We start from the raw sequence: 24613 nt of genomic DNA, 5'->3' as shown, positions 1-24613 counted from the left end.
GTTTAGTGGTCTATTTGCCTTTGATTTTTCAAATAAAGAGATTTAATGCTAAAAGTAACACCATAATTGTTTTTCAGCAATTACCGTAACATATGAGTATCCAATGCAATAAATCATAATAAATATTAAATACTATATTTAAACTTTTGTTTTCTTGTATATTCTAGCCCATTGTTTGTTGGGGCAATTTGAACTCGAGTTTTTATGTTGAACCATATTCGGACTTGCACAATTTTATTAAATATTTTTTGGACCAATTTATTTGGTCTTGTTGAGTTTGAGCCTATACCTATAAAATAATACTTGATTTTAGACTTTAACTAATTAGTAATTACTAATAATTTACTAATAACTTATAAAAGACTGCGGCTATTTGGAATTTTACAAATTGCCTAAGAAAAGTTCAAATCTAATTTTTCATCCAAGTGAATTATTAAAAAACTATTATACTCTTATTAAAATAAAAATACACAAAATTTCTTTGTGCACGACTACACCTAACACCCACTCGTAGATGAGGTCACAAGACATCAATATTAAAGATTCCATAGAAAATTAAGAAAACGAGCTATGCATCAATGTATTTTTAGAGCTAGATGATCGATTTTCAAAAATAAGTTCGCACAATCAAAATTCAACACACACATGCCGATTTTTGTCACAAAATCAACATACATCTAAGTGCTGAGTTTTTTGTCAAAAATAACATGTACAAGTTGATATTTTTTTTTCTTCTTTTCTTCCTCTTCTTCTCCTTCTCTTCCAGCACCAACTGTTGGGGAAGGTTGTTCCGGTCAAACGGTTGTGCTGCACAATGAGTTTCATCGGCGGCGGCAATTATTCCTTCATCCCTCTCTTTCTTTTCGCTCTCCGGTCATTTCTATTTATAATTTTTTTTTTGTCAGTATTGCACTAAGGAAATTAGAGGAAATATATTGTGATAAGAAGTATATAATAATTTCAAGTCTTCCTCTTAATAAATTTGTGTATTTTCAATTCTTCCATTTAGTAAGTTCTACCACAATTTGAATATATACTGCCCTGTAAAATCGCTAATCCAAGCAAAACACGTTTTTTCTTTTATATGCTAACAGAGTTCCGCGCAGCCGCACCACATAATAAAACCCATTCTTAAATCCCTAATCTACGAATCAAGAATCCCCGCAGACAAAAATATATTATTATAATACATAATTATATATTAATATGGTAATTAAAATAAAAAATACAAACAAGTACAGTAAATTCCGTCCCATTTCAATTTCAATTTCAATTTCAATTTCAATTTCAATTCACCAATGACTCTTCGTTTCCATTCTCTCTCTGCAAAATTCATGTTGTTTTCTTCTAGATGAGCCATAGCTCGAAGCGAACCACCATCACCGCCGCCATTAACAGAGCCCTTCGTTTACCAGTCCTCCTCCGCCTCTACGATAAAACCGCCCACTTCATTTTCCCTCTCCTCCGCCGTTTGATTTCAAAATCCATCCGCTTTATGGACTCCATTCTCTACTACAACGAAGACGACGACCTTTACTCCACCCCATTCGACCACTCTTTCCTCGCCCCTTCCTTCTCCGACCCCGTCGAATCCATCTTCCTCGTCCCCTTCCGGTTAGTTTTTTTTGCTCTTGGGTTGAATTACAGCATTAGCCGCCCGTTTGCTGTTTTAATTTTTTTTTTTATTTTTTTTTATAATTTTAATTTAGCTGGTGGAAGGAGGCGGTGTGCGGCGGCGGCGTGGTTGATGGAGCGAGTGGAGTTGGCGGTGTTTTGTACAATACAACGGTACAATTGAATGTTGCTGGTAAGTACCGTGATAATGACGACGATAATTTCATTGGGGTTTTTGGGGATTCCGAGGTTTTGGTGGCTATGAGCAGACAGGAGGAGTCTGGGATTAGTGGAGAAGAAGCTGATTCCGGTGGTGAGGGGGATTTGGCTTTAGTGTCGGAGTGGATGTTCTTCAGTGCGCTTAAATGGTAAGTGTAATTAAACTGTTCTTGTTAATTGGTTTATATTTCTTGGTCGTGTTGTCGTCTAGTTGCGTGCATGTTTGTATAACAGTACTCGGTGTTTAGCGGTCTGTCGAAATTGGTGTTATGCTAGTTATTTTCCGGTTCTTGTTGAGTTATGATAGACGTCATAAGGGGTATTTTCGTGCTTGTGTTACGTTATGGAATTCGATGGCTGTAGCTGCATTTGGAGTGTTGAAAGATTGAGCTGCAGATTGTGTCTATTCTCGTATGTCGAGAATTAGTAATCGGACTGCACCTAGATTGCTGGAATTTATAACTTAATGTTTCGATCCATTACCTCAATCGCGGCTTTTCATTAGTAATCGGACTGCACCTAGATTGCTGGAATTTATAACTTATATGTTTCTTTCCATTACCTCAATCGCGGCTTCTCATCTCCGTAAGATCATATGATTCTTCTAATTCCTGAGTTGTCAATTCTGCTTAATGTTGATCTCGATGTGTTATTTCCTGCTATTAGTTCCTTTGATTCCTCTTTATTCATCAAAACGGTGAAGCTGCGTTTCCATGATACTTATGGAAAGATATCACCGATATAGTTTTTTGGCTGATCACTCATTTACTCGTCTGGTTGTTTGAACACTAATGACCAACAAATATCAAGGAATTAATGGACTACAATTTAGACTTTTGAACTGCGAAAACAAATATAGAAGAAAGTATACCAACTACCGTATTAGTGTGATTTTTCCTTTTTAAATAGATTGAGTCCTTGTTTGTGGTTGCCTCAACACACTTGGCACAGATAATATTTGTCAACAAAATATGTAAAATCCCTTCAAATTGTTGGGTATTTCAGCCATTCATGAAGGATACGTAGATGGCATCTAGGCTAGGCTTATCCCCATAGGCCATTTATTGGAAACCCAAGATTGACATTCACTTATTGTGCTTTTTCTTGTAGGCATTACGATATGAAGGATGTAGAAAGTTTTTTACGTGAAGAAGGTAGTGCATATGAATTATTCTCTTCACAAATCCGGCTTTCGTACGTGAGGGAAACAAGACAATTGGTCATCAAGATTAGCCAAAAGGTTCCTTTACAAACTGGCTCCCTTCTTTATAATCATTATATGACGTGTGATCTTGTCTTTGTTATATACGTAATTCTTATAGGCATTCACCACATTCGATTTGCCGTTGCATTGATGTTTTGTTGCCAGTTAATTCTGTAACGCCTTTGAATGTTAGTTGCCACTTGAATATCTTTGAGAATTATATTTTTGAAATTTGGTATTACCAACTTAGGTTTTCTGCTCTCAGCTGATTTCTGGTATAATTTTCTCAGAGGGTCTATATGTAGAATTTTATGAAAAGTAGATTACTCAGTATGTTACATCTATTAAGATAAAAACATAATAGATGCTTTCCAGGAAAGATGTAAGACGCCTGTTCAATTAATTAAGTACATACAGATTCAAGAATGACAACTTTTTCTTAATTGGGGGTTGCCTTGTGAACTGTGTTATTTGGTACAAATAATGAATGTGTAATTTTCCTTGCATGCAAGTCATCGGTGCTCTTTTACCTTATTAATGAACTAAAGCACTTGTGGGTGAATGTTTTGTTTCCCCAACTGCTGCTGCAACTGAATTGATTGAGTGAATGAACCCTTGTGATTATGTGAGCCGGTGGGAAATAAAAGTGCCCCTACTGTACCAAGTTAACCTCGTCCATTCGTTCACTCCTTTTTTCATATAAGCATTTCCCATTTTTTTTAAAATAGTAATATTTTTTCCATTTCTTAAACGAAAGTACTTCATATTACTGGAAATATTAACATGACAATCTTATCTTGAGAATTGAAGGACAATGAAGTTGGATTTGCCAAAGCACGCAGTATATTTTGTGCCAAATGTGGAGTGGTGAGCAATTACAGTGGTTAATATTATTTTACTGTAAATGGGTCCTTTCTGAATGTAATATGTCACTTCACATTTTACAGTTGCAAGTTTGGGACTTCTCAGGACAGACAAACCAGCTATTTGTTGCCGATAAAAACTCATATATGGGTTCAGGCCAATCAGATGAAGAGGTAATAATGTTTTCCACACGCAGTGTAGAAGTTAGTTATCTGATGGTTAATTCATTATGAATTTATGATGGAGCCTAGTTTCTCATTTGTCTCGCCTTCTAGTACAAGTACTGCCGAATTTTTTAATATTTTATTTTTTCACGGGAAAATAGGTGTAACTCTAGGTGGATTGATTTAATCAACTAAATCTACCCAGTTTTGTATTAGAATCTGTAACTCCACCAAAATGTTAAAGGAAAGAGAACGGTTGCAAGAGTCAGTTAATTGACTTTAAGAAGTAGTACTGTTGCACTTATTAAGACATAAAAGTTATGGTTAATGGTAATGGTCTGCGCATAACAATTGTTGAGGAGGGGGACTCTTAGTCACATATGAAAACTCTCTTGAAGTAATTATGTTTATATGTGATCTTTTTTTTTTGCTAGTGTAATTGCATGATCTAGACTCCTTATCTTAATGACTCTTTGTACTGATTTTTATATTCTGTTTTCTGATTGCATTAAATGATATTTCGTTGCTCTTTAATCTCTTTGTAGTGTAGTTTGTCTAAATAATTTAGTAACTAAATTTTCTTCCTGGTTTGATCATCAGCATTGAATCAAGGTGCTGTTAGCATGAGGATTGAAAGCACACAGTTATACGATGATGCTCTTGATCTAATTCACTTCTATTTGAAATTTAATCTTGTTAGTATGTTAGTTTTCATCTTCCTCGTTCTGATCTCGTGTCAATAATGCAGTTACATAAGAATGTTTTCAAAACCTTCTTATCATGGATGCCACTGTTAGCATGATGTTTCGTTGTATATCATGCTTTATAATGTACTGTTCTTCATATCTTGGTCTATATTGGTATTTATTCTCATTGTTTACGTGCCTATTGTGCTGATATTTGCTTGGGGCAGATTCTCTTAGAGTTGCAAATTTATGGCTTGTCTTCTACCATCAGAGACGAAGAAAGGAGAAATGATGATATGGCAGTGGAGCAGTCTTGGGTTGATGAACCCTCATCCAGTTCTTCACCTAGGATGAATGGCAGTGTGGATAAAGTGAACTTTTTTTCTAGAGTGCCACCACCCTTTGCATTTAATAGTAGCTTTTATGGCCCTGGTGCGTTGGGCTTGACTGGATTGCATAATCTTGGAAACACTTGTTTCATGAACAGTGCTATTCAGTGCTTGGTGCATACACCGAAGCTAGTTGATTATTTTCTTGGGAACTTCAGGAAAGATCTGAATTATGAAAATCCTCTAGGAATGAACGTAAGTCTTTGTTCCATATATAATTTTATGTCTTTCATATGTTTGTAGGGCGGAGATTGGTTAGTTGGAATGATCACCGCCATGCACATTTTCTTATTTGATTGCCTTCATATGTCTTATAGATAGTGTAGATTCAGGCTTTGACCCTTCTGACCATTTCTCAGCCGTGTCTCTAAATGTGTTTATAACGTTACAGGGAAAGCTTGCTATAGCATTTGGGGACTTATTGAGAAAATTGTGGACTCCCGGGGCAACACCAGTATCTCCAAGGATGTTCAAGTCGACTATCTCTAGTTTTGCTCCCCGTTTTAGTGGATACAACCAGCACGATTCCCAAGTAAGTATCCTTAGAGCCTTCAAAACAGTTTGTTTTAATACCTGAGGCATGATTTTTTTTTTTCATATGTTAGTTAACACAAGTCCTATATTAGGAATTTCTTTCTTTCTTGTTGGATGGACTACATGAAGATCTCAACCGTGTGAAAATGAAACCTTATATAGAGACAAAGGACGACGACTCTCGTCCGGATGAAGAAGTGGCAGATGAATACTGGAAAAACCATTTATGTCGCAATGATTCAGTCATAGTTGATTTATATCAAGTATTCTTCTTTCTCACTGTTCCTGTGTATTTACCTGATAATTTACATTTACAGCAATCGAGTTGATTTGCCTTTCTATAAAATGCTTTATTCTAAATTGTAGGGTCAATATCGGTCAATGCTGGTTTGTCCTGTTTGCAAAAAGTTGTCAACAACTTTTGACCCATTTATGTACCTGTCATTACCGCTTCCTTCTTCAACACTACGAAAGATGACTTTGACAGTCTTGAGTTCTGATGGAACTACTTTGCCACATCCGGTTGTAGTCACAGTCCCGGACGATGGGACATTCAAAGATCTTGTTGTGGCCCTCGGCGAAGCTTGTTCCTTAAGACACAATGAAACATTTTTAATTGCTGAGGTATATCTTAAGAACACTAATCTTAGATGTCAGTATCTTGGCCATGGCTGTTTCTTGTATTACAAGATTATCCATCAGTATTGTCAATTGAAATTCTAGCTTTTGGAGTTGGAGAAAGTTATGAGCTATTTTTTATGACCATATTTTGATTTTCCTTACGTGTCCTCCCATTCACGGTCCCAATCAATATTATCATCTATAATAGTCATGTTTATGTACACATAATATATTTCTAACTGTTCTCTGGAAAATAGTTTTGATAATTCAGTACCGATGTGCATAAAAATTACTCAGATATTTAGGAATCAGATCTTTCTAAGGCCTTTTGTGAAGGATAAGGTTGTTAATTGGAGCTGAGTATGGTGATGTACAATTCATCTAGCTGTACGTGGATTGGACTACACATCGTAAGATTTCTGATGATGTGGGGGGATGAAAATATGCTAAATATGAATTTTCTAGCATGTTGTAGTGTGTACGAGGATGACATGTTACTTATCCTGTAAATATCACTTGGCCAATCATTCTGTTGTTTTGAGCCAAAGGCAAAAGACAACAGTTCAAGTATGATGGTGCATGCCTTCTATTCTCAACTATGATTGGCATATGTGTGTTGTTTTTGTTGGCGTGTACGTGTGTGTGATGTAACCCAACATTTGTTGGGTATAGATTACTATTTACTTGGATAATAATGTTTTAATCTCAACTTATGTGTGTATGCATTTGTGTGATGTGTAACTTCATAGTATAATTGGCAAGAGATTACTATTTACTTCGACAATAATGTGCCTTTACTTGTGCTTTTATTATGACTACTTTAGCTCTGACTTTGAGCTGCTCTGCAGATATTTAATAATTCAATCCTTAGAGTATTGGAAGACCCAGATGATTCGTTAGGGCTAATTAGAGACAATGACCAACTTGTAGCCTATATATTGCCGACGGAAATGGATGGATCTCCTTTGGTTGTGTTTATGCATCAACAAGAGGAGAAGTAAGTTCCAACTGTTATTTTGATCTCTCTTGTCCGTCTTACTATAAAAAAATGTCTCCATTACAAGCACTTACTTGGATGCCAGGTATAAGCTGATGTTTTTTGCATACTTAGATTGTCAGTATGTCAATATGCATTTTACAAGATTATGGAGCGAGTTATTTTATTTTATTTTTAGTACTGAAGTATAAGTTACAATAGTATTAATGTTACAGCTCCTCAAAGACTATTTTGCGTTGTTGTGTACTATTAAAATTTGTAATTGGAGGTAAATACTTGTAAAGATCAAAGTTATTTACGTTTTTGCTGAAGAATGGAAAAATCACTTGGAGTGCGTAAGAAGTGATGGGGTCACTGGAACCTGGAATAGTAGTTTTGGGTTGGAGAAATGCACTCTCTGCTTTAGATTTTACGTTAAAGCCCTTGCCAACAGTGACTATACTCTTATCCAGTGGACACTGGCTTTAACCTTGTATGCACGAAAGACAGTGAGCAATTTTCAGACAGCCATAACTTTGAATCATCAACTACATTAATTGTCTTCTTCTAAAACTATCCTTAAAACAAGTATGAAGAACTTGCAGCTCTTAGATTTTCTTCAAAAAATGTATCAAACTTGTTTTTCCATCAGTTACTTGAGATGCTATAAATTCTTTCTATTAACGTGGTTCTAATTTTGTCAGGTCATTTATTCATTCTTCCCCATCTTTCAAGAAGTTCGGCATTCCTCTCGTGACAAGGATATCTGATTTTTCAAAAGGATCTGAGATACATAAAGAGTTTCTTAAGCTCCTCAATCCCTTCATACTCCCCGTTGAAGAGTCCCTTAACGACGCTTCGCGAAAGAGGGCCCACGAAGATGAAGAATTGGAGGACACTGTCCCTGATGGAACTGCTAACTCGAATAATGAAACCGAAAACGATTTAGATGCTCACTGCAGCTTCGAATATTACGTAGAAAATGGCAAATCTCACTCAAATTGGTCGAAGATAGAGATGGATGAACCAGTGCCTATACCTATACCAAAGCTAAACCAGCAAATTGACATGATTGTCTCTTGGTCAGAGAAATCGATTCAGGAGTACGATACTTCAATTCTAAGCATGTTGCCCGAAGTATATAGGACTACATTTTCATCAAAGTGGAATCAAGATTCCATTTCGCTCTATAAATGTGTCGATGCCTTCTTGAAAGAAGAACCTCTTGGCCCAGACGACATGTGGTATCTATCTACCTATCTATCTATCAGTATATTATTTCGAATAGGATGTAATAATGTCGATTTATTATATTTTTCATATTTCGTCTGGCGTTGTACATTTTTTGTTTCTAGGTACTGTCCTAACTGCAAGGAGCATAGGCAAGCCATCAAGAAGTTGGATCTTTGGAGATTACCGGATATCCTGGTCATTCATTTAAAAAGATTTTCGTATACTCGATTTTTTAAAAACAAGCTGGAAGCTTTTGTAGACTTCCCAATTGACGACTTTGATCTCTCTAATTACGTAATCCCGAAGAATAACATGCCTCGCCATCGTTACAAGTTATATGCTGTGAGTAACCATTACGGTGGCTTGGGTGGCGGCCACTATACTGCATTTGCAAAAGTAAGCTTTAATTTTGACCGAAGCAATTTTATTACATGAAGGCTTAATGATATTAATTATGGCATTCTCGGTTTCTCTTATCGGATTTTTCTTATTCGTAGTTTTAATAAATTTATTCTTGGTAATGCAGCATGGGCTCGATAGGTGGTTTGAATTTGACGACGGACGTGTCTTTGGTGTTACCGAGGAGCAAATAAAGACACAAGCTGCATATGTCCTCTTTTACAAGAGAATCTAAGCTTTACACACTCTAGAAAGGCGGTGAGTTAGATTCTGTTGTATCTTTTTTCGGGTCCTTTCATTTTGTGGGTAGAGGAAATCAATTTTTTTCTTTCTTAGACATACATATATGCCAACATTCAAAACCCCCTTACGACAAGAAACGGATTTTCTTGAAAACAGGGGATTTTGTGTTGCACTAACAACATTTTCATGGGGGTATAGAAAAGTCGGTCGAGACATTCTTAGTGCTTTTTGCAGAGGAATATGCTTGTGCAGAAAATACTTGACATAATTGTATATATTAATGTCGACGAATACATAGGTAGACTCCGTGGTTTTAATTAGCTAAAATTGCCTTATCTCTCTCTCGTGTTTTCCTTGGTTGTTTCTTTTGTGAAATTCCGGGGACTTTCTTTAGTATACGGCATCTAAATCTGAAATGTGATATTACAATATTTAGTATGAGCTTTATCTGTGATACTTACTTATCGTGGGCGATTAGCATTCTCGATTATTAGACTAGTTTCTGCAGCTGTTTGTATTGGTTATTATTTGAAGCATGTGTAATACTAAACGAGAGCAAAATATATGCTACGCCGAGTGAAGTGTACATTAGGTAAAGATGTACGGTTCATATGCAGGTACTAACATGGATGTGCGTGTTTCTATGTGAATGAATGACGATCATATACCCGATCTATTTGATGTAAATCGAGGTAATTGAGTACTCCCTCCGTTTCTAAATATATTAAGAAACCCAATATATATATATATATACACACACACGACACACGTGACTAGTTCACGTGCAAGATGCATCTATTTCTTCACAAGAAATGTCAACATCTTAAAAGTTGGCTAACTACTCACCTGAAAATATTTTTGTTCTTTTAATAATTTAAATTGTGTTATAAGAAACACACAAGTAAAATTTAACCACAATTATTTGTTAAATTTAATTTATTGGATCATGATACAATCACAATTTTTGTTTTATTTTGTTTTATTTAAAAACCAAGATAAACTGAAATAAGCTAAATCAAAGGAAAAAAAGGGACAAAATCGCAAAGCAAAAGTAGTGGTTGGCAATTGATGAAAGTAGGATGAACGTTAAGAACAACTCCATCTCGAGTATTAAATGAATTATCATACAAATAAGCTATCTTTTTGGTACCTTAAAAAAAAAAAAAACTCCTCGAATGAAAATATTAAAAATAGGTAAGTATTTTGATATTCCATATCTTTGTATGTAAAAATATTTATTAAAAAGTGAGTTATAAATAAATTAACCATATAAACATCCAACTGCACGTTGACATGTGGTAATTAAAAATAAAATAAACTAATAATTAATTTAATAGCTCAATTTTTATGTTTACCGTTGGAGTTGTTATAAGGGCCATAGGCAAACATTAATTTCTCTATCTGTCAACTTCCAACATAAATAAATGTACCTATTCATAGTCAATAATAATGCACTCTTTCTCTCTATACAAATCTTTTTCATCATCTAATTTGGTGCAAAATTCTTGTACTACCTCACAACCTCCCCATAAAATCATCAAAGCAAATAAATAAAATAGTCTAAATAAAGGGACAACACTATGAAATATGAATGACCCAAAAATGTAATTGTCTATGATTGTGTTTGTCTCGTGATGTTTATATGTGGAATGAACTAGTTTTTTTGAGTGTTATATGATTGTGCTTGTCTTGTGATCTTTTACTAATTTTATTTGTACGAAATAGTTCACGTTTTGTTTTATTTGGGCAAATTACCGTCACCTCTCTGAAGTAAGTTCAAATTATGAATAATCCTTCATGTTTGGATAATTGCAACTATTCTCTCAATTATGTATCGTCTTACGAAAAAAAACTCTTCTTTCAACAGCAAGGGCGGAACCAGGATTAAAATATAGGGGGGGCTAACTAAAATTTCGGGGTTCGGGGCAGCGCCCCGAAATTTTTTTTTAGGTTTACAAGATATAGCAAAAATAATTTTATATTGATAATTTTTTAATTGAAATAGCATATATATTATAGTTTTATCATATTTTAAGCATGACAAAAAAATCTTAATGTATTACACTTAAATATTTTGGAGATTAACGGCATCGTCTCATATTATTTTTAAGAGACACTGATAAAAAAATTCCAAAATAAGTAAATATTCATAGATATTATATAAAATAATACAAATTTAACCATTTTATTAAATATTTTTAAATTAGATATGATGTATACAAGTATAATTTATATAAGATTGTGGAGAAGAAACAAAAAAATTAAGGGTTAAGACACATATTTACAAAAACTTTAGGGGGTCAAAAGTAATATTCAAAAATTAAAATGCCAAACTACCTAAAAAAAATTTTTTTTTTTTAAATCTTGGGGGGGCAACAGCCCCCCTCTGCCCCTTAAAAGATCCGCCATTGTTCAACAGGTAAATTTGATACTATAAAAATAGACATATAAAGTAATACATAATTGATGAATGGTTACAATTATCCAAACATAAGGGGTTTATTCGGAATTTGAACATAGCTCACGGAGTGGTCGCCAGTTCTTGATGGATTCTTGATGACACTTTACATTGGTGGGGGGCCGGCTGCAATAGAAGGGCAGGATGAAAAGATATTTATCAATACAAAGTACAAACAATAAACTATATTATCCTTAATTCGTTACATGGTGATGGCACTAATGTTTAAAATTTGCTAGTGCTTAGTTATCATTTAATGGGATTATAGTAATCCTACGAATGAATCAAAAGTCACATATGTGTACCGAATAAATCATATTAGGTAAATTATGTGTAATTTCAATTTTTCTTTTTATATTTTTTTATCGAAATTGTCATTCCAATCTGATTAGTTCGATTTCGACCCCTTCCTCTTGCGTTAGAAAAGTCGTTTACTTTCAGTTTGAAATTTATTTTGTAAAATTAATTTAAGAAGAGAAAAGTCATATACTTGATTAGTAGCATCTTTTACTTTTTCTGTAGCACTATATAATCAGATTTTTTATGGTCAACTCATTCGCCCCCCCACCCCCACACACACACCACCCACATTTGGAAAAACAAATATATTTCCACAAGTATCAACACACACACAGATATATATATATATATATATGTATATATTATAATTTATTTTATTCCACAAGTATAAATATTGAATAACAAAGACAGTTGTGCACTTCATCACAATTTAATATAAAAATTTGATAGAAATAAAATAAATAAAAGCCAACATCTGTTTTATTCCCCTGTTTCTTCTGCAACAAATCCCCCCTCTTAAGGTTTAAGGTTAAAAAAATCTCCTCCGCCGACCCGCCGCGGTGGTGGTGCCGCCGCCGTGTCTCCTCCCACCCACTAATCTCTCATTTTAGATCTGCACAAATAGGGGGTTTTTCTCTAATTATGTCACAAGTGAGTTCTACCAGCTTTCTTCTAACCATTTACTGATTGCATGATTAATTTATTTTCCGATAAAGATTTGATTTTTATTCCTCCCCTTTTCAGAGCTTTAAGATATGTATATATATATATATATATATGTATATATATATATATGTATATATGTATATATATATATATGTATATATATATATATATATGTGTGTGTGTGTGTGTGTGTGTGTCGGTAGATGAAAAAACAAACGTGGTTAATGCTCTGTTAAATCTCTTTAAATTATTCTTTCACTCCTGAATTTAAATCTTGGTGGTTGCCTAGTATTTACTTCTTCTCAATAAAGCTGTGGTTGCTAAAAAAAAAAGAAAAATAATAATAAATAAATTAATAAATAAAATATGAATATAACTTGTCATTATAATTTTAAGCTGTCTTGTAATGAAAATGAAATAAATGTATTTGTGGGGTTTATTAATAATTCAATTCCAATTCTGGGATATGCTTCTTTTGTTGGTTTGTAACAACTTGCAGTTCAAATGGGATATTATTATAGCCTATGAGCTTTTCGAATTCGAATTTTTAGTTAATTAAAAATCGCTTTGTTTAATTTTTCGCTTTCGTTTTGCATTCTTGAGAATTTAGTTGGATTTTTTTTATATATATATTTGCAGCTGGGAAATGCAAATATGGTGGAGAAAGGTAATATCTCGGATTACAGAAACAAGTTGGACAAAACGCTGACATCGCCCGATTTGACGAGCGATGAAAACGTTCGTACCCTTGTGAAGAATCAAATTTTACAATCACTGGCTTCTGAATCAGAAGGTTATTTATTTGTTTATTATACTATAAGGATTTTTTATCTGGTGTAGAACGATATTTTTTTTTACGGGTGGGGTTTTTATGATTTAATATTTAAGACAGTATAAAAGTTTATTTAATTTTTGTTTTTTTGCAGAATACAATGAATATGTGGTGGAAAGAAGAAGTAGAGAAATGTCGAATTTCCTTAATATGTTGAGGAGTGCCTCTGCGAACGAAGTCGAGATGTCGAAATCCATCAACGAATCACACAATGGATGGAAGGTATTATTGCTTCTTTTATATATATACATATTTATTTTATTTTATTATTTTTACTTGGGATTTTTTATTTCGGGAACTCAATTTTTTATTTAAATTAATTGTAGATAAAACAAGACACTGATGAATTCCGAGTTATGTATCGAGAAGGACCGGAAGGAACTCCGCTTCACACACTCCTCGTTGAAGGCTATGTTGATGGGCCCGTCGATGTTTGTAAGATAAATTAATATTCTCCGATAATTTCTTTTTTGATTTTTTTTTTAATTTAGTGTCGAAAATTGAGATCAATTCGGGAGATTATCAACTTTCGTACATACTTTTCGTGAAAAAAATTCTTTGTTCTTTAATAGGTGCATGCGTTTCATCGGAGTCCGATCTTTATAAGAAATGGTAAGAGTTTAGATTTTCAAGCGTAATTTAATTTTGTCGATTTATTTAATTATTATTTTTTTCTTCCCGCCAGGTGGCCTCAATCTGCGATTCCAACTTTCAAAGTCACCTCATCCGAGTGTCTACAAAAAGTTAGAATTGGTGAACAGATATCGTTAGTGAGGTACGTGAACTTATTTATCGACTATAGCTGATATATGTATATATATAAATATGTATGTATATGTGTATGTGTATGTAACTAATTAATTGGAAATTGGAAGAAAGAATGAAGGTTTCATGGCCACTTTCGAGCAGAGAGGCTCTAGTGCATTACTTTGTATTCGAGTATTTCCGAGACGGTCTAGTTGTTGTACTTCTTAACTCGGTAACTTTTCAATTTCAATTTCGATCGAAATTTTCGGTATTTCTCAATTAAAACGAAAAAAATAAATAAAAAATATATTTTTTCAGATATCTGACTCGGAGACGGTAAACAAAAGTACGCACGGATTCACGAGAGATTTTATACCAGATGCAGAAGATGTAGTGAGAATAGGTGTGGTCGGAGGTTTTGCTATACAGAAAGTTACACAAGATCGGAGCTACTTCAGGTATATTTTTTTTATTTTTTTTATTTTTTAAAGTTTAATTCAATTATGTGCATCGATTGTGTGGAAATTTAGACTTTTGTCCATTAGTAAATCGAGTTGCTCGCTCGCGTTTTTTTCAGGACAATAGCGAACATGGATCTAAAATTAGACTTAATTCCACCTGCATTGCTCAATTTTATCTCGAGGCAGCTCGTTGGCAGCGGTTTCAAGCTCTACAAAAAGGTTATTATTATTAATTAATTAATTATTAATAATAATAATTATTATTAGGGCAAATTACAAACACCCCTGAGGTATGGTTAAATTACGAAAAAAAATCCTCCTGTTTGGATAATTACATATACCCCTCAACTATGTATTATCTTACGAAACACCCCCTCCAGAGGTAAATTTAGGGATGTTAAATCGGTAAAACCGAACCGAAATTTCAGTACGCCAACATTTCATACCGTTTACCGAATATACAATTTGGTTCGGTAAATAACCGAATTACATAAATTTTATGTAAAAATATTTAAAAGGAGGGGATGGCTGTAATTACCCTAACAATAGGGTTTTTTCGTAATTTGGTCATACCTCAGGGTAGACACGGCCACGGGCCGGTTCGGGCCGGTTTCGGGCCGGTTCATACCGGTTCACGGTTCACTTTTTCCGGAACCGGAACCGGCCCGTAATAAGCACGGTTCGGGCTGGTTCCGGGTCGGCCCGGAAAATTTGAATTTTTTATTTAATTTTTTTTTTTTTGAAATATTTGATGAATAAGTAAATTATAGGAAAAATTGGGGTGTGAGGGTATTTATAGGAAAAATTGGGGGGGAATTCAAAAAAAAGGAAATAACGGCCGGTTCACCCGGGTCGGTTCACCCCGGGCCGGTTCACTAGCCGTTATTTGCTTTTTTTCTGAATTTTTTTGAATTTTTTTTTTTTTTTTTTTTTTAAATCCGGGTGAACCGCCGGGCCGGCCCTGCGGTTCACGGTTCACCATTTCATAGAACCGGGCCCGTCCCGGGGACGACGGGCCGGTTCACGGGTTCCGGGCCGGTTCACCGGTCAACGGGTTGGCCCGGGTCGTCAACGGGCCGGTTCGGGCCGGTTCCGGGCCCAAAACCGGCCCATGGCCATGTCTACTTCAGGGGGTGGCCGTAATTTGCCCTTATTATTATTGTTAAGGTATCTTACATTTCCTAGTATGGGAACTATTGCAGGAAGTTGCTTTGGTTTCTCAAGGCGACAAAAAATTTGTCGAGGCGTTAAAAGGCCCGCTCTACACTCGTATACACAACGCTCTTTATTCGCAGAACACATCCGTTATGCTCGAAGAACCACCTATAGAAGCTTCCAAAGACAACAATGCTACAATAAATATTAATGATGCAGCGGCGAGCGACGAAATTGAGGAGCTCGATAAAAAAGATACCGAGGAAAAAAGAGAATCTTTATTAGATAAATGCATTAAAATAACATGTCACAATTTAGGACAAGAAATTACGGAAGAGTTTACGGAGGTCGAAAAGGCGGCAACAAATGGAATTACGGAAAATAAGGTTAGTGTTCGTCCGGAGGTTCAACAAGCTTTGGGAACATTAGACAAGGCTATTACAATACTTCGCGAGTATAATAATAATAATAATAATAATATTAGCCCCGATGATAAAAGTCAACTGTGTAATGTTGAAAAACGAGACTCGATAAGTAGTGGCGAAAATATACAGACGAGAAGCAAGATTGCACCGGCCCCACAAGACGAGAATTTGCTGGAGAATCAGAATACTGTATCGAAGGGCTCGGAGAAGACGGTGGAGAGTATTTCAGCAAGTGCCGATGCGAAGGGTATTATTGGAAATAGGGGGAGTAAAATGAAAAACAGAAAATCGAAGTTTCTATTCTTTAAAGTGACGTCTGTTTAGCGCTCGAATGTTTGTAAGAAAATCTTTGAAGATTATGCAAGTATAAGGAGTACTTAGTGTATACGTATAAACTTATGTACGGAATTTCTGAATTTCCGCCGATCTATTTTCGGTTTTGAAACAATAAATTTCGTTATGATTTTCGATATGATTTTAATCTCCGAAAATTCCAATATTTATTCCCAAAAATTTACACTGGTGACATCGAAATTGTTATGTGTTTGGTATTATTGGTGAATAAAATAAAAGACTCTCTGAATTTTACTTATTTTGATCCATATATTTTCGATTTTGTAACAATTTTTTCTTTTTCGTTTCAATTTTTTCCAATTTTTTTTTTTGGAACATAATTGGACTTGGTTTTTTTATTTCTGAAGTGCTAATTTTGGTACGATATCGTCCTTCAACGCAAAGTTGTACACACTATATTTCCTTCCTCTCAATCAAAATTACAGAAAATATATTCTATGAATGAATTAAATATCGTAATAAATGAAAAAAAAAATTAAAATAGTTTCATATTAACCTAAAAATGCTATTTGTTCAACTTCAAAATAGCTAAAAGATTTCGGTTGTACGTTGCGCTTCAATGCTAGTACCTTCGTCGTCCCCACAGACATACACCAGAGGCAGAGCGTATAAATTCAGCATCTCTCTCTCCCCTCTTTCTCTCTCTACCGAACAGCATTTCGTCGAGCACCTTCCGCTCAGAATGTGGAGGAAGACAAGGCTTCACAATTCCGAGCAAATCTCATCGATTCTTTCTCGAGCTGTTAATTCGACGGATTTCGTTTCGTCAATTTCCATTTTCTACTGTTGGAATTCTTCTAGATTCAATTCCCCCTCCCCATTTTCCTCTCCTTTTTCATCATCTTCTTCTTCTTGTTTTCGTGCTGGGACTGAACGGAACACTTTTCCTTCTGCCAGAGGTTTATTTTCCCAAACCCTAGCCAGTACTTTTACGAGAGATCATGCAAATATATCCGTGAAAAATTACAACTTTTTCTGCTCCCTTTCGAATTCCGCCGAGAAATTACACTGCTGGAATTGCGGCGCCAAGGGTGAGAATACGACGCCGTTTCTCTTCTGCGTGGCCTGCCGCAGCGTCCAACCTGTTAATGAATCCATCGACTATTTCCAAATTTTTGGGCTGTGAGTTTTTCAATTTAGTATCATTTAGTGCACATTTCATAGCAATTGTCATTCCATTTAATAAATTGTGATGTAGTTCTCTATCTGTTCGGCGAATTGTAAGAGCTCGTATTGCCTTTTTAGGGGAAGGGAATATAAAATGGAAGTGCACGAATTGGAGAAGAAGTACAAAGACTGGCAAAAGAAGCTGCATCCTGATCTAGTCCATTCGAAATCCCAGGTTAATCTCGTCTCTACGATGTTCGTTTGGTTTCCTTTTATATTACAAATTGTGTTCTCGTTGAAAGATCGAATGTTTTGTGTTTTGCATTTGGTCTCTTTGTACTAGAGGGAGAGGGAGTATGCTGCTGAACAGTCTGCTCGGGTTATAGATGCATATCGAACGCTTACTGACCCATTGTCGAGGGCAATCTACATTGTATGTTTTCATTCGTTTCTTTTTTCGATTAATGGTATATTTATTACATGATTCGATTTTTGTTTTAGCACTTTCGAGCGCTACTGGACTAAACTTACTTTATTCTTGATGAATGAATAGAAACACTATTAATATTGCTAATTTCAACCTTGTAGAAAGTTATAATAGTGGCTGTGTTTATTTTCTGTTTTTCGATTTTATCTCACAAAATACTATAATTGAGGTTTGTAATGATGACATCAAGAATACGGAAAAAAAATAAGTCTCTGATATTGTTGTGAAACATTCAAAAAATAAAATCAAGGGAACCTATATACCTTCGTTCGACACTTCGTGGAGTTTTTCAGAAAATTATCCTCGAACTTACTCTTATACTTCATTTGCTTAGTTGTTAGTACAGTAACTTTTCCCTTATCTCATCATATTCTATGTATTTAACTGATATAAAGAAAGTATTTGGCAGGGCATACCTAATGGTAATCAATAATTTGCAAATTATTATTATTTAGCTTGTTATGAATTACAGTACTGTCAAATCATCAAACGTTTTATTTGAGTTTTCGACTTTCTGCAATTGCCCAAACTTTATCTAACATGAGCTTCTTTTGATCTTTTCCCTGATAATTTTATGCAGGTGAAATTAGAAGGTGTGCTTGTCGATGAAGAAGAAAGGATAACTGACCCCGAGCTGCTCGCTGAGGTAATGATTTATACCACCAAAAAACTATTTCCTACAAATCGTCCCTCTTTTGCTTTTTGTTTATATTTTTTTCTAATTTGGTAAAGTGAGTTATGTGACATGTACTAGTCTAACCATATATCTACATGCATCAATGATGTACCTCTTTGATCATCGTTACTGAGGTGTTAGGACGGGCCCACCAGAACACAAGCCCGTCTGCTTCTTGGTTCATACGTATAATATTTACCGGAAGTTAAAAATCTTTGAAGAGTGTAGACCTTTTCTTGGAGGTCTTGTAAAATCAGCATGTATACTTTTATCAATATACCTGAACATGAAATATGTGCAGCTTTCAATAAATTTATTCTGCGAATATTAATGTGGACCAAAATGCAGGTTATGGAGTTACGGGAGGCTGTTGATGAAGCCGAAGACAGTGGGGCATTAAAAAAGATCCAGAGTCAGGTTTGTGTATGCCCTATCGAATAATATACAAATATTAGAAACATTAATAATGAGAAACTGTCTCGTGACTGATCCATAGTCGCAATAAATTCGGGCAAACTTTTAGCCTCCTCGAGTCATTGAAAATTTGCTCGATATTCCATCCTATAGGTAACTAATTATATGTTGATTTGAATTTTTTTTTTTTTTTAAATTAGTAAATGGTTATAGTGCCAATTTAGGGTTCTTAGTTAATTTCAGTAATTGTTTTTACATTGGTTTCTGCAAAGGATTTTCCTTGTAGTTGGTTATAAAAAGTGCATCACTTGACGGTGCTTTTCCAGATTGTAGTAGATATTATAATTTCGAATCTACAGCTGTGATTGATATCTCCCAGATTTCTCTTCGTTGCAGTTGCAGGAAAAATTGCAATGTTGGTCTAACTCATTTGACGATGCGTATGTGAGTAAAAACTATGAAGACGCGTTGGCTTCAATACGCAGGATGACTTACTATAGACGCACCAATGAAGAAATCGTGAAGAAGCTTTAATACAAGTATGCTTTTTTATACGACATCAATTATTTTTACTTTCCAGTTTGAAGTTATTGTTTAATATGACCATCTATTATTTTTCTATACAAAGAATTGTAATCTTTTATCTGTGTACTAGTGATTTTTCGATTTTCATCACTGCAGGGCGAGAGAATGAAGAATTGTTGCCACGAAAGGCTACTAATCTCGTTTTAATTTGCAATTGTGTTAAGGTCCGTAAGTCCAGCATCGAAAACTCGAAGGGCGAGGCAATAAGCAGAAGAAGCAATAGCCATTCAGAAATAGCACTCTGGACAAGGAAAAAATTATTTACTTAGCTTGGACTAGTTTATGGTGTTTCATAAATTCCCCATACCAACATATTTAATTGGAAAATTAAGTAAATAAATAATATCCCTTGTTTTAAATAGCAGATTACGTTGTCTTATATTTTGTTCTGAATAATACTCCCCATACCAACATATTTTTGATTTTTTTTTTCGAATTACTCTTGGAAATTAAAATTCGATCGAGAAGTTCACATATAATTTAATTTCAATAAAAGTAATTGACAAAAATAATATTAAAAAATTGGAATTCTTTTTTTGGTTGAAATCAGAATAATTAGGAAGTTTCATTTCAATTTTCATCGTAATAAAAAGTTGAAAATTTTATTTAACATCTAATCATTTTTCTAGTCATATGAAATTGGTCGAATTTTCAAATTCTCAATTAAATTACAACCATCTCCCTAAGGTAAAGTAAAAAAAAAAAAAAAAAAAAAAAAAAACCCTTTGAAAAACTACATCCCTCAAGAAAAAAAAAAAAACTACATCCCGCCCCTTGCAGTTTGTAAACGTCTTATATCCACCCCCTACAAAAGGGTGTTAATGTAAGAAATTTACAAATTGCGGGGGTGGATATAGTTATAGAAAAATGAGGGCTTTTGTCATTAATAAACCTTACGCCAGGGGGGCGTTTGTAATTTACCCTCTCAATTATCATTTCTCCTTCACCAGAGTGTGGACCCAAGAACAGAACAGCCGTTAAATAATTCAAACAGGAAAGAAAGAAATGATTTTGAATTTCAAATTGAGTAACGGTCACAAATCAAAATCCCTAACTACTTCCTCCCATCTCCGATTTACAGAACAATGTTTCATTTCACCCAACACTAACAAAAAAAAAAAGAAAAAATCTCCATTGATAGTAGTAAGAAAATCCTTTTTCAATTTTCCCCAAATCAAAAATGGCGACTCTAACCCCAGGTATTCTTCTCAAACTCCTCCAATCCATGAACTCCACCACCAAAGTCACCGGCGACCACCGCAGCCCACTCCTCCAGGTCATCGGAATCATGCCGGCTCTCTCCACCGCCGACTCCCTCTGGCCCAACCACGGCTTCTACGTTCAGCTCTCCGATTCCCTCAATTCCACCTACGTTTCCCTCTCCGACCGAGACACCGATCTCATCCTCGCCAATCGCCTCCAATTAGGTCAATTCGTACACCTCGACCGCCTCCTCTTCGACTCCCCTCCGGTCCCTACCCCCGTCAACCTCCGCCCCGTCGCCGGCCGCCACCCCTTCATCGGAACCCCCGAACCCCTAATTACTCGAATCTCCCCTTCTAAGAACGGGTACGTCATTCAGCCTGTTTCAGACTCCGACCCCTCTGTGGATCCCATCGCCGCCTATTTATCTAGGGCAGGAAAAAAGGAGAACGAGATTAAAGAGAAATTCACAGAGAGTAGTAAGGTTAACAGTAACAGGCCAGTGATTGCTCCGAAAGAGAATGTGAATGTCAATGTGACTGGTAATTCTGTTTCCGACAAGACATCGCAGAGGTTTTCATCGCCAGGGGCATTGAAGCAGAGATCGGCGTCCACCGGAAAAAAACCCGCGGCGGCGGCAGAGAGGGATCAGTCACCGGCCTGCAAGTCGGGGAAAAGATCCTCTTCCCCTGTGCCACAGAAATGTGTGGTGCCTAGCCTTGTCTCAGCCAAGGAAGAAAACAGGAGGACGTCGAGGGAGCCTTCGATAATCGTACCGTCTAGGTACCGGCAGCCATCGCCGACCGGTGGTGTGAGGCGGCAGGCGAGTCCGGCGGTGGCGGCGAGGAGGATGTCGCTGTCTCCGGGAAGGAGGTTATCGGGTGGGCTTAAGGTGTCGCCGGCTTTAGACTCGTCGGGAAAGAAGAAGATGGCTGGTATTGTTGCTGGGATTTCGAAGATTTCTGAGGGGCTTGCGGGGTCCGGTAAACCGAGTAGGAAGAGTTGGGATGATGCATCGGCGTCGAGTGGTGGAAGCTCGTCCGAGCATAAAGAGAAGGTGGGAACTAGGAACAAACCGGATTTGCAGGCCATCTTGAGAACTCAGGTACTAATACAGTAATACTTAATATTGGAATTGTGTTTTTAGGTGCACATTTCCTTGCAATAACATCAAATTAAGTATCTTTGGGCCTTTTAGATCATAAAGAATTTGCATTGACATTATTCTTTTGTCCAGGCTGCTATATCGAGGCGTTTGAGTGATGTACATGAGAATTTGCCGAACAATGAGAATTTTGGAAGTCCTTTGGGGGAGGAGAAAGTAAATGTTGCAGGTCCGGTTATCACCATACACGAAAAAAGATGGACTGATGGGAGTGTTCCGTTGGATTTGGTCTCTTCTGATCTTGCAAAACTTGGAAAGGTACACAAAAATTTGGAGACTGTATAAAACTTTTAAGTGATAGTATGCTGATCAGTTTGCTGTAAATGCATATCAGGATGCCATGCAGAGGAGAAGAGCTGCTTCAGTGGCTGCTGCTGAAGCTTTGGAGGAGGCCATCGCCACGGAATCTATTGTTAGAAACTTGAGGTACTACTCTTATGGCATATATCTCGGTATGCATTTTAGGTGGTATTCATTTTAATGCTAATAGGGTAAACAATTGCATGGCCTGAGTCTAAACCTAAAATTAATTAGGCTTCAACATAGGTTATGATCGTGTATTATATGAGCTAATTTCAAAATGATGTTACTCTCACATGGACTAATTTTGATCAACCTGTTACATTGTGATGATCTATGTGTGCAATAAAGACGCTCTATGTCGGACTATTTCGCATTATTTGCTCATTCAGTTGTGTTTTCATGTATATACATATTTACTTATGTTATTCGAGTTTTCTAATTCCTTGTTAGTGATCGGGGTACCTAGTTGGCCACGTGTTTAACATGAGCTTGATCTTGAAGTAGTGTTGTCATAATTATTTTATCACCACTGTCCTTAATTGTCTGTTGTTTTTTTGGACATCTTGCAGTCTAAATAACAACTTAAAACACTTATTTCATCGTCTGGTGTTTAAAAATGTTGGCTGCACTATATTCAAATAGAAAAGGGGGTTGTTCAGTTCTTTTAAAAAGCTTCAGTGGTTTCAGCTCTGCATTTTTCACTTCTGGGCGAAAAGGTGTATATCCCCTGTATTATTATTGCTTTTGACTTGGATCCATGTGAGGAAGATGAAACCACTTGTGTGCATAGATATGAATGTAAGACTTTATCAAATCTTCGGTTTTGAAGTAGGCGTATTATTCGAAGAAGAATTAGGTTTGAGGGAATATGAACTTCAATATTGAAATGGACACTAATTTCAGAATACTAGACTGAATTGTTTACTGAGCGACAGCTTCCAATAGTAAATTGTTTTCTGATGAACTATGGTCATCTAAATTTACTATATAGCACTCAATTGATCTCGAAAAAGCATTATTAACATTTTCAAAATTCGCAGCATGTTTTCAGAGCTCCTGGCCATGTCGAAGCCTGAAAATCCACTCCCTACAATCGACCGGTTCATGTCCATTTACGAGGATGTTCTGAAATCAACAGCAGAAGCTGAATCAATCTCGTCTCTCCATAATTCATCAACAACAATTAATGACAACAGCACCTCAACAGACCAATCAAAATCCAGCAGCAGCAGCAGCAGCACTCTTTGGGTGGAAGCTGCTCTAGCCACAAATCTCGAAGTCGTCTCCCTTCTAACAAACGAAAAATTTGAAGGTTCGTCAAAAGTCGGACAACAAAGTTCGAAGAAAAAACTACCTCTCAGTGGACCTGTCAAGAGTAATAATAATACCACGAAGGGCTTATCAGTAATTGGAACATGGAGTAAGGGCATGGGAATGAGTGAGACAGTCGAACTTGGAAAAAGTTTGCAGTTTGAGATGCAAATGTGGTTTTTGAGGTTTGTTGAGGAATCTCTCGATGCTGGTTTTCGAGTGTTCGGAAACTGTGGTAATAATAACACTGGTGTTAGTAACTGTGGACCAATAGCAGCGATTTTATCGCAGCTGAAGCGAGTCAACGAGTGGTTGGACCGGATAGTGTCGAAAAGGGATAACGAGGTTTTGATGGAAAAGATCGAGCGCCTGAGACGGAAGATTTACGGGTTCGTCATTCAGCATGTTGGCACGACGGTTGACAATACATCTCCAACAGCCTCAACTTGAGGCTGATGATATGCTATTTGTTCTTGATATAAATGATGTTTCTTGTTTCGTTGTAATATACTATCGATGCAGGTAATATGAATTGAATTTCTTAAATTGCTTGAACTTCCTTGTTTGGGTAATTTTTTTTTTTTTTAATTGCGTTTGGATTGAATGGTTTGATTTGATGGGAGGATTTTGGGGAATTAAATTAAAATTAAATCATGTTCCGATGATTAGGAGGATCCTATTTTGTTAAAATGAAAATAAGTTGATTAAATAAAAGCTAAACTAAGTTTAAATTCTCGAAATGAATTTCAAGTTAATGAGAAATTAGTGATTGAAGTTAGCTACTAAAATAACCCAAATGACATTTTGAAGAAGCAGCA

The 24613-nt window shown here is 35.9% G+C and overlaps 4 protein-coding genes across 8 annotated transcripts; all 4 read left to right on the top strand.

Moving 5' to 3' along the window:
- The first annotated feature begins 1153 nt into the window (after positions 1–1153).
- LOC105949993 (ubiquitin carboxyl-terminal hydrolase 8) lies at positions 1154–9847 on the top strand. Of its 3 annotated transcripts, none has more exons than XM_088823689.1 (14): positions 1154–1614; positions 1710–1982; positions 2944–3073; positions 3848–3904; positions 3985–4074; positions 4979–5335; positions 5532–5672; positions 5767–5937; positions 6041–6298; positions 7144–7292; positions 7976–8515; positions 8627–8900; positions 9031–9161; positions 9764–9847. In XM_088823689.1, the coding sequence occupies exons 1-13, from the start codon at positions 1352–1354 to the stop codon at positions 9136–9138; spliced, it is 2811 nt and encodes a 936-aa protein (XP_088679815.1). In that variant the 5' UTR covers positions 1154–1351; the 3' UTR covers positions 9139–9161; positions 9764–9847. The 3 variants fall into 3 exon arrangements, with proteins under 3 accessions (XP_088679815.1, XP_088679814.1, XP_012828765.1); XM_088823688.1 differs by lacking the exon at positions 9764–9847 and adding an exon at positions 9303–9481; XM_012973311.2 differs by lacking the exon at positions 9764–9847 and having other exon boundaries at positions 9031–9481.
- Positions 9848–12287: 2440 nt separating this feature from the next.
- On the top strand, positions 12288–16681 carry LOC105949957 (polyketide cyclase/dehydrase/lipid transport superfamily protein). 2 transcript variants are annotated; one of them, XM_088824046.1, is made up of 11 exons: positions 12315–12555; positions 13210–13363; positions 13497–13624; positions 13729–13837; positions 13975–14014; positions 14088–14177; positions 14282–14381; positions 14468–14607; positions 14727–14829; positions 15813–16151; positions 16320–16681. In XM_088824046.1, the coding sequence occupies exons 1-11, from the start codon at positions 12547–12549 to the stop codon at positions 16512–16514; spliced, it is 1407 nt and encodes a 468-aa protein (XP_088680172.1). In that variant the 5' UTR covers positions 12315–12546; the 3' UTR covers positions 16515–16681. The 2 variants fall into 2 exon arrangements, with proteins under 2 accessions (XP_012828717.1, XP_088680172.1); XM_012973263.2 differs by having other exon boundaries at positions 12288–12555; positions 15813–16681.
- Positions 16682–17144: 463 nt separating this feature from the next.
- LOC105949958 (DNAJ heat shock N-terminal domain-containing protein) lies at positions 17145–20192 on the top strand. 2 transcript variants are annotated; one of them, XM_088824193.1, is made up of 7 exons: positions 17145–17666; positions 17790–17886; positions 17995–18084; positions 18719–18784; positions 19163–19231; positions 19625–19767; positions 19910–20192. In XM_088824193.1, exons 1-6 carry the CDS (start codon positions 17227–17229, stop codon positions 19760–19762), a joined length of 900 nt encoding a protein of 299 aa, XP_088680319.1. In that variant the 5' UTR covers positions 17145–17226; the 3' UTR covers positions 19763–19767; positions 19910–20192. The 2 variants fall into 2 exon arrangements, with proteins under 2 accessions (XP_088680319.1, XP_088680320.1); XM_088824194.1 differs by having other exon boundaries at positions 17156–17666; positions 19978–20192.
- Positions 20193–20820: 628 nt separating this feature from the next.
- On the top strand, positions 20821–24350 carry LOC105949956 (serine/arginine repetitive matrix protein, putative (DUF936)). Its single transcript, XM_012973260.2, has 4 exons — positions 20821–22121; positions 22254–22439; positions 22516–22607; positions 23525–24350. Exons 1-4 carry the CDS (start codon positions 20994–20996, stop codon positions 24243–24245), a joined length of 2127 nt encoding a protein of 708 aa, XP_012828714.2. The 5' UTR covers positions 20821–20993; the 3' UTR covers positions 24246–24350.
- The last annotated feature ends 263 nt before the right edge of the window (positions 24351–24613 follow it).

The sequence above is a fragment of the Erythranthe guttata genome, chromosome 10 (assembly GCF_056151865.1).
Source record: "Erythranthe guttata isolate IM_541 chromosome 10, IM_541, whole genome shotgun sequence".
Taxonomy (NCBI): domain Eukaryota; kingdom Viridiplantae; phylum Streptophyta; class Magnoliopsida; order Lamiales; family Phrymaceae; genus Erythranthe; species Erythranthe guttata.
This window is presented reverse-complemented; position numbering and strand designations above follow the sequence as displayed.

Coding starts and splice junctions, on each gene's coding strand:
- LOC105949958 (XM_088824193.1), top strand. CDS start 17,227: ATGTGGAGGAAGACAAGGCTTCACAATTCCGAGCAAATCTCATCGATT. Junction 18,085..18,718: donor TGTCGAGGGCAATCTACATT/GTATGTTTTCAT, acceptor AATTTTATGCAG/GTGAAATTAGAAGGTGTGCT. Junction 18,785..19,162: donor ACCCCGAGCTGCTCGCTGAG/GTAATGATTTAT, acceptor ACCAAAATGCAG/GTTATGGAGTTACGGGAGGC.
- LOC105949993 (XM_088823689.1), top strand. CDS start 1,352: ATGAGCCATAGCTCGAAGCGAACCACCATCACCGCCGCCATTAACAGA. Junction 8,516..8,626: donor CTTGGCCCAGACGACATGTG/GTATCTATCTAC, acceptor TTTTGTTTCTAG/GTACTGTCCTAACTGCAAGG. Junction 8,901..9,030: donor ACTATACTGCATTTGCAAAA/GTAAGCTTTAAT, acceptor TTGGTAATGCAG/CATGGGCTCGATAGGTGGTT.
- LOC105949956 (XM_012973260.2), top strand. CDS start 20,994: ATGGCGACTCTAACCCCAGGTATTCTTCTCAAACTCCTCCAATCCATG. Junction 22,440..22,515: donor ATCTTGCAAAACTTGGAAAG/GTACACAAAAAT, acceptor AATGCATATCAG/GATGCCATGCAGAGGAGAAG. Junction 22,608..23,524: donor TCTATTGTTAGAAACTTGAG/GTACTACTCTTA, acceptor CAAAATTCGCAG/CATGTTTTCAGAGCTCCTGG.
- LOC105949957 (XM_012973263.2), top strand. Junction 14,015..14,087: donor TCCGATCTTTATAAGAAATG/GTAAGAGTTTAG, acceptor TCTTCCCGCCAG/GTGGCCTCAATCTGCGATTC. Junction 14,608..14,726: donor CAAGATCGGAGCTACTTCAG/GTATATTTTTTT, acceptor CGTTTTTTTCAG/GACAATAGCGAACATGGATC.